Source organism: Phaseolus vulgaris, chromosome 2 (genome assembly GCF_051622355.1).
Source record: "Phaseolus vulgaris cultivar YP4 chromosome 2, ASM5162235v1, whole genome shotgun sequence".
Classification (NCBI taxonomy): Eukaryota; Viridiplantae; Streptophyta; class Magnoliopsida; order Fabales; family Fabaceae; genus Phaseolus; species Phaseolus vulgaris.
Window position 1 is genome coordinate 3,486,002 of NC_143499.1, and position 9,368 is coordinate 3,495,369.

The following is a 9,368-nucleotide window of genomic DNA, read 5'->3' on the forward strand; positions in this document are numbered from 1 at the left end:
ATGTTATCCCACGCATGCTGTTGTCACTCTCAGCGTGAGGAGGTGTGTTGAAAATTCCACATTGACTAAAGATGAAGTCATTTCATTGTATATAAGTGGGTGTAAATTTCATCTTCATGAGTCAGTTTTATGGGATTGGATTAGATTTAAAGTTTACATTTTAATACACATATCAATAAATTATATTTGTAAAAAGAAATTTTGTTTTTATTTTTACTTATGTAAGGACTTTTTAGGTTATGTGTTAGGTGTGACTGTGATTTTTTTGGATTTCTCGTTTATGTTATTTTTTTTCTGTAATTTCTGGTCCATTGCATAGATTATTTGTGATGTTAGGTTTGGAACTAGAAAGGTTACGGAAATATAGTTTATTTTATAAAATAAATATCAAAAGAGTGTTTTGAAATTATAAATTTTAGTATAAAGAAAAATAAAAAACCTCTGACCTAACTAACCAATCCAATGAATGATATTTTGAGATAGATTGATTATAACAAAAACTAAAATTCAACTCAAACTTCTTTTATTAACTTGTATACACTCGTGTAGTTCAAAGTATCATTTTCCAACTATAGAAAATATTAAAACGTTGAATCACTCATTAAAATAGAAAAATAGAAGAATTAAATATATTTAAATAATCAAAACTTATACGTGAGAATAACGTTGTTTATTTAGCTCTACCTACAAGGGAACTAGCTACACAGGTGAAAACTTAATAGGTTTAACAAGCACATTAAGAAATTAACAGTTAAAATAAATTATTTTAATCTTTTTAACATTTTTTTATCAGTCCCTCTGAAAAATAGTTAATAGGAACTAAAAACAAAATAACAATCTGCATATTATACGTAAAAAAAGTAATTTAGTCTACTATAAAAAAAATAAAATAATAAAGAAAGTCAATAGAATATTTTAGAAATCAAAATAAAATGTTTTTATATTTGTGAGACCAAAACATACTTAAATTTATTATTATTTTGAAGTAAGTTGCAATTTTTAATTAAAAGGCTGTTTTGAAGTCCTTTTCCGCATTCTCGAGAACCAAACGGGCCGAAACCGCCGATATCTTACCATTCAATGAGATGGGTAGTCAAAAGTTTATTATTGCCCAAAAAGACTTCTCTTGGCAAATGTAAACTCAAGGGTTAACTATTGAAAGTTACACTTAAAATCTCCAAAAATATTTGAATGTTGACGAATTGATATAAGAAGTTGGAGATATACTTTTTATTTGATGTTTTGAGTGATGTAGACGACTTTTTTTAGAAAAAAATAATTCATATAGTTTTTAATATACTTTTGTATCAGTACGGAGTAGGGGTCCAGACAATACCTGTCCGCTTGGTACATAATTTGTTGATGTGTCGGTTGTCTTCAAGTTCCTTCAAGTTTCCTTTTTTTCGCTTTAGATGCTCTGTCTACGATTGTACTCTGACGCTCAAGTCCGTGTTATGATTTAGGTGAGTCATTGTGGGATGTGAAGAACGTACGTTATTCATTTTACCAGAGTTCTATATATAGTGTTGACTTATGGGCTTTTACCTGCGTGGGCTGATAGTCCGTTAATAACGAACATGCGTAGTGGCTCCCTGATATCGTGAGAGTGTATCTTTCGATTTGATCAGCTTATGTAGTTGCATTGAGATAATTTCTGGATATTTCGGAGTGTGCATTTAACCCATTCAACATTATTTGTAGTTGCTTCTTTATTGCGTATTTATTATGTTGTAGATGTTATTTGACATCGGTTCCTGGTCGTCCAGAATCCGACCAGTACAACTTTGTTAATAATATGATAGATAGATATTTTAGTTTTTCATAATTTTTTTCAAGTTTTAAATAATTTCTTATATTTTTCTAATCTTTATTATTGAGTTGGCATACCAAATTAACTTATGAGTTAAGTGGATTAGTATGGAAATTAAAAAAAGAGACCCATTTAATAATAAATTAGTGAAATTTATATGTTTTAGTATGAACTGTGTATTAAACGACTTGGATTACATACAGCTAATTGCAACTAAAATATATAATTAAAAACTTGCTCGTGTTCCCCAAACATTTTTTGTCGATTCAAAAGGATTCTGAAATGAGAATATCTAATATATCTATATATTGAAATAATGCAACCACGTACTGAGTTTTGACTACTGTTTTTGAGAATCAATGACAACCTATACACATCTTATAATTGATATAACATATGGGTAATAAATATACTTTAATATGTTGAAAATATAATTTTAAAAAATTAAGTTACGATTTTTTTAATATCGTGCTTTAAATATTATTGTTATAAGACTAGTATAATAATCCATGTTGGGTGTTGGGCTTACAATTTATAAATTCTTCATGTATATTTCTCAATCAATTATTAGTATATATATACTAAATTATTATGCTAAAAGGTTGAATTTGAATGAATGTTGACTTATAAAATTTAAAATATTATTAAAATCAAATATTAACTTGTTTATGATGTGATTTTAATATATATATATATATATATATATATATATATATCATTAATAATAGTTCTAACATGAAAAAGCAATATTATGAAAATCTTCCTTGGTGATCTACATTTTAGAAGAAAAAATCATTTTTATAAAAGATCTTACTCTATTTTAATATATATATATATTTAGATTATAGTTATTTTAAAATTTAATTATTATAATATTATAATTAGATATATATGAATATGATATCAATATTACAAGAAAAAAATGGTTTTAACTGACATTTATTTTTACATTATTTAGGGTTAAAACATCTATTAAGTCATTTACTAGGGTTGCAGTTTCTTCCACTAAACCATTCCCCGAAGTTTTTTTAAACCTCAGAAAAAGTCTTTCAGAACCCATGTTGAAATAACGTAGCTACCGACGACAGTCCTAGTAAGGAATAATAATTCAGCCACACTTTTGTCTATTATATCTAAGGAAAATAAACACTAAATAAGACATTGTGTTCTTCTTATTCCAATATTGCTTCTTCCATCACCTTACTGCCCTAACTTGGGTCACAAGCCACTGTTAACTAGCTCGACATTAACTGGTGTTTATCATTGTTTTATATATCCTAAATAATTGCATTATCTATCAGATGTGGACTTCAAAGTCATGTGTGTTCTTAGCTAAAGATTGCAAGAACATATTGCAAGGAGAAATTAATTGTATTACTTCTCACTTTCACTGTGAATTAATTCTTAGATGTTTTTTAAAATAAAGACCTTAATTTAAAATATTTTAAAATTATGAGAATTAAATATTAACAATTATAACTAAAACTAAAATTGCACATAAAATATACGTACATCAAAAGTTAAAACAAAATAAGTCAGGTTTTTTGAAGTATGAGCTCGTAACAAAAAAAACTAGGAATTATATAAACCAACAACAATCAATCATAAAAAAATATACAAATACTGTTGAAATACTTATTATCCAAGATTAGTTGTTGATATACTTATTTTTGAAACTTTAGAAAACTTCTTGTAATGTAAAGTTTAGAGAATTAATTTTGTACACTTTCAAAATTTTGGAGAATTTAGTTATAAATCATATTAAAACTATGTAGTGTTTTAATTATTAAAACTGTGTGCAAAGTGTGTTCGTAATCAAAGTCATTCTTAATTGTCTTGAATTAGCTTCTGGTTTAAAGGTTAATTTTGAGAATAGCATAATCGACGAGGTGGGAGGTGATCAAAATATGGTGCAACGTTGTGTGTCCATTCTAAATTGTGCGGTGATAAAGACTCGGTTTAAGTATTTGGGCATGCTAGTTAGGGGATGTCACAAAAGAGGCAAGTTCTGGGAAGAGGTGGTGGATAGACAAGTTTATCTCCATGGCTGGAAGACTTTGTTTGATAAAATCGGTTCTATCTTCACTACCTATGTTGTATTTGTCTTTGTACAAAATTCCAATTATGGTGGCAAAGGAAGTGGTGAAGATATAGAGAAATTTCTTGTGGAGTTGGGGTTTGGAAGGAAGGAAAGTAGTGCGGGCTTTGTGGTAAGATGTTTGTAAGCCGAAGGAAGAGGGAGGATTGGGAATGCTAGAGATCAGATAGTTTCGTGTTTGGGCTACAAGAAGAAAGGTATGTGAAAAGAAATGCTGGAATCAAAATATGGTGGATGGAGGAACCTTAGGAATCAAAGGAAATGTAGTTTAGATTCTTTATGGTGGAGAGATTTGAAGGAAGTGTGAATGCTTGAGGGGTGAAGAGGCAGCTTTGAGGATAACTGTATATAGGAGGTTGAGAATGGTAAGGAGATAAGGTTATGGGAAGATAAATAGATGTGTAATTCGAGTCTAAGGTTAAATTTCCAAAATTTTTCTCAATGAATCTATTATGATAAGTTTGTATCTTTTGCCTCTCCTCTGCTAGTCTCGTTTCCCTCTATATGATCCCCTCTTTCTTTTTCCCGACTTCTCCCCTTCTCCAGAAGGGAGACATGGCTTTCTACTTAGACACATCAGCATAATACATTAGACTAAATATCTATCCGGACATGTACATAACCTAATTTAATATTTTGCCTTTCTTTTTTATGAGTTTTATTTTTTAAAATTTATTTTGCTGCTATAATTTTTTTTTAATTTGATAGATGAATAATTAAATTTATCCTGGTGCTTTTCCACACCATGCACAGTTATACTTTGACATTTTTCATTTTAATGAAATGTAGTGTATGCTTCTGTACTATTTTTTATTTATTTTTCCTTATCCTTCTCTTAGCATATATCTTAGCACCAAAGTGCTTGAAATTCTTTTGGGAGCCACTCACCAAATCAAGCATAAAACAAGCAATGACACGCATTCATCCAAGAATGATGTATAAATTTAGAAACAGTACTTTTGACTGCAGATTACAGTATTGCTATTCTTTTTGGGTTAAAAGAAGATGCATTAATATAATAAATGGCTTCTGAAGGATTAGACAAACGAAGGAGTTTTGAGAGAATAAAAAAAAAAGAAAGGAAAACGACATCATTAGTCTTATTGGAGATTTTGCACAGCATGATAAGATATGTTCCTGAAATTTGAGAAATCAGAGAAACTGGTTCAGGTATTCATCAACAGTGGTGTATTTAACATGTGGATAAGCCTGAGAAGCCTCAACGTCTTTGGTGGGATCAATCTCATAGACTGCATCTCCCCTTATCTGCTGTGAGTGATATAACGCCAACAGGTAATTATTTGGGAAAGACAACTCTGCAGTAAACCAAAACCAAAACCAAAATCAAAATAAATGAATACATGGTTTATTAATTTCACAAACTTATTATTCAACCTGCAGCAATATTGCATATATAAGATATGAGAGTGTTACCTTGAATATCCTTGAGAACCTCTTCCTCTGGAACATAGATTTTCTCAATACTCTTTCCAATTTTTTTCTCCCACAAAGACACAATCTCATTTAAGGTCAAATAATTTGCAGGAAGTCTTATATGCACGGCTTTGTTTAAGGTGTTAGGGTCATTCACTGCTTCCACGGTGTAAGTCCCCACATCAGCCTCAGTCACATATGCACCTGAAACAACTCACTCACAATATTAATTATATATATACACATTCTTCAACCAATTTTATCACTTGTTTTCAAGAGTGTGTGTGTGCTAAAACAATTATTAATTATAAGTACCTTTGACATTTCCATCTCCTTGAATGAATATCTTGTCGCGAGGAGGAACAGTGGTGTCAATCTGTGCTAGGTTACGTAAGAAGTAACCGGTAAAAGCATGACAACACAGGTAAGTGTAAGGAACTCCCTCAGCTTCAATTATTCTCCGGATTTTTGCTTTTTCCTCAAAAACTTCTCTCACTGGTTCAACTGCATCTTGACGATCCACATCCAATCCAAATTCAGATGGGAAGAATCTCTGTTGAATAATCAACACTTAATATGTCACAATATATAGAAGGATTTATGTGGAAAATGTGCATATATTCAGAAAGAAAGATATTTTCCATTAGCAAGAGTGGCACCTTGATGTTTCCAGCTTCTTTTATGGCTGCAATGATCTTCACCTGGTCTTCTATCAGGAGTCTTCCAAATGAGCAGATTACGACATCAACTTGTTTGATTGCGCTGAGCAGACTTTGATGATCATTCATATCTCCCTGCAGAGACAAATGAGTAGTATAAATAGTCTGAGAAGAGTTGAAAAAGAGAAAATGGTAAAAATGATGATGAGATGAAGAGAGGAAGGAACCTGGATTAGAAAAACTCCAGAATTTTGGAAGTTCTGAAGGAGCTCTTCCCTGGTTTCAGGATTGGCAGCTGTGACAAGCCTTGGCTTGTTAACAGTGGGTGGAGTGTCCCTAACCAAGACATAGGTGGGATTGCCTGCCTTCACACTTGCCCACACAATGTGTCTTCCAATGGCTCCTGTGGGTCCCAAAACAAGGATTCTATCTTTTCCAGCCATGAGAGGATATCACAGTGAAAGCAAGCACTGAGCAGTGTGTGGTTTTCTTGTTTTGTAGGTAACTGATTAAAGCAAGAATGGCTGTGTGATGAATAGACAGCAACACTTGGGTTGGTATTTATAGGGCAAGCAAGTTTTTGGGATATGAGAAATGTGGCTGAATATGTCAACAAGAATAACTGAGTAAATAAAGAAATATGTATTTTTTGACAGAAGGGAGGCTGCGCCATGAATTCAGCGGTCCAAAACCAACGAATATTTGAGTTTGGTATATGATGTTCATAAGATGTGTTCTAAACGTATATCTACAGCATTGGTCTCCATGTTGAACGCACCAAAAATAAACAAATATCTATTTCCTCACCGCGCCCATCTGCATCATGGCGTCATGAATTCTCAAGGCCAATAAAAGCCATCATTTTGACTTTCGTTTATTTTTATTTTTATGCAGCACATATGTTTGCAAATAAACAAGCTAATGTTTAATAAATTACATCTTAGTGTTTTATGTTTTAGAGATTACTTATGTTTGATGTTTGTGTTGTGTAAGGTGTTCGTGTCTTACCTAGTTTGTAACTCATTTGAAACATATACTCAGTTTAATATACGCTCCAGTCAAGAAGATTATTAAGCAAACTAGAAACTCAAACATATTTAAAATAAAAATATTTTGATTCGAAAAATTATCCAATATTTAGTGAAAAATGGAAACATGAGTTTGTAAGATATTTAAAAAAGAAAAACGTCAATTTTGTGCAACATACCACATTGGAAGAATCAGTCAATGAAGATACAGCAACCGAACATAACTGTCAAAAAAGGGTGCATTCAATAAACATTTTTGTTTTTTTGTGTTTTTCCTGCAACCGCCTTACATAGTTTAAACAAATGAGTCTATGCTTTTGATTAAAATGATTTATAATTTACATAACATTTTTCAGTTTTTAATTATTATCTAGTTTTTATCACAGGAAATAATACAGTAAATATTTACCCAATGTAAAATTGATACAAAATAAGTTTTAAATGATAAAAAAAATTATTATGATGAAGAAACGTAAGAGACATGAGAAAAAAGTTATTATGGAAGAATTATGAGTGAAGAAATAATATGACTGTACTAAGCCCGGCGGTAATCGGATAATGTTATTATAATCTCTAAAGTTCTAAAATGGCGACATCGTTGAATGTCTCTTTTCATCTTTTTAATAAATTGGTTGAAATCTTGTAGATTCTTCTTCTTCTTTGGTCTTATAACAAAAATTATTAAAAATTTAGAATCAGAACAAGTCAATGAGTAATTCTTTTAAAATGTAATATTCAAATATGTTATTAATATCTAATATCTAATATCCAGCAAAGAGTTCCTAGAAAAATGTGATTATAAACATCCGCAATACAATCAAACTTCTAACAAAAAAAATAAAAATAAACACAACAGTGCAGATGACTAAGATACTACTATCACATTTGGTCACTGTTTCAAAAAAATTAGAGGCCTGCGAACTTATGGTCCAGATCTTATGTTACTTTGTTAACTATTGTAAAACTTATTTATCCATTGATCACTACAATATTAATTCATATAAAATAAAATGAACTATATTGTTAAAATTGCAAAAGATGATTTTTATAGTGTTTTAATATGATATTATTCTCACTTTCCTTATTACAACAGGATCAAATTGTCCTAATCCATTTTCCGTAGTCTTTCCAGTAACCAGTTCGAAGGCAAATATTATCGATAACTCACACTACTATAAAATTAATTAATAAAAATCAATTTTTAAAAATTATAAATAAATAATTAGTTGTTATAAAGTAACTAATTAGATACTAATTTAGAAAATATGTATAATAATAAAAATTAATTTAGATAATTTTTTTTAATTCCTAAAATAATATCTAATTTAGTCAATACAACAACTACTTATAATATAAAAACTAATTATTTTTTTTATCTAAAATTAGTTTTTATTCAATAATTCTAGTTTAAGTTATATTTTAAGGAACAATACTTAATCCCAACATTTGTCTAAGACACAAAGGTCCCCAATTATCCATCCTTCTTACATACTTCTTACCTGCCTATTTACCATTCATATCAACCTTAATATATTTCCTAGTAATACCTAAGAAATGAAGGATTTATAAATAAATAAAACTATTCTTTTCTTTTTAAAAATTAAACCTACAAACATATAAAATAGAATAAAAAAAGTACAATATGTGTAGTCGATGAAGCGGCGTTCTGTCAACATGATCGCCGATCGAAGAAGCGGCGTTCTCCATATGTGTGTAGTCGGAGGTTGCTGAAGTTATACAAGGTCAACATGATCGCCGATCGATGAAACGGCGATATCCATGTGCGTAGTCGGTGGTCGTCGTAGGTATGCAAAGATCAACATAATCGCCGGTTGATGAAGCGACGTTCTCCATAGGTCAACATGATCGCCGATCGATGAAGCAGCGTTCACCATATGTGTAATCGGTGGTCGCCGATGTTGGTTATTTTTTTTTTTGGGTAGGGTTTTCTCACTTTAAGGTTGTTCTGCTCCAACCATAAAGGAGAGTTTCGCTTGTGGATGATATAGGAAGTCCACTTCTGGTTACTGTATATGGGTTGGGATACCCCTGAAGTATCCCCTTTAATTTTATTTATTCATTGCTGATAAAAAAAAAAGTACAATATATAAATATTGTAATATATATATATATATATATTCATAAAATAAATAAAAAAGAACTTTATATTCACTAGTCAACTCTTTTTTAATTTTATATCTAAAATATTTAAATTAATTTATGAAATTAAAATTAAAATTTATATAATTAAAATTTTTGTATTATGTTATTTGAAGAATGAAAATATATAATAATAACAATATTATAATTTAAATCGTAAATAATTATAAGTGATGCTT

The 9,368-nt window shown here is 30.2% G+C and overlaps 1 protein-coding gene across 1 annotated transcript; it reads right to left on the reverse strand.

The window, feature by feature from the left end:
- Positions 1-4,828: 4,828 nt before the first annotated feature.
- On the reverse strand, positions 4,829-6,556 carry LOC137810251 (isoflavone reductase). Its single transcript, XM_068611426.2, has 5 exons — positions 6,229-6,556; positions 6,002-6,136; positions 5,658-5,895; positions 5,343-5,546; positions 4,829-5,224 (listed from the first exon to the last, which is right to left on the reverse strand). Exons 1-5 carry the CDS (start codon positions 6,442-6,444, stop codon positions 5,061-5,063), a joined length of 957 nt encoding a protein of 318 aa, XP_068467527.2. The 5' UTR covers positions 6,445-6,556; the 3' UTR covers positions 4,829-5,060.
- Positions 6,557-9,368: the final 2,812 nt, after the last annotated feature.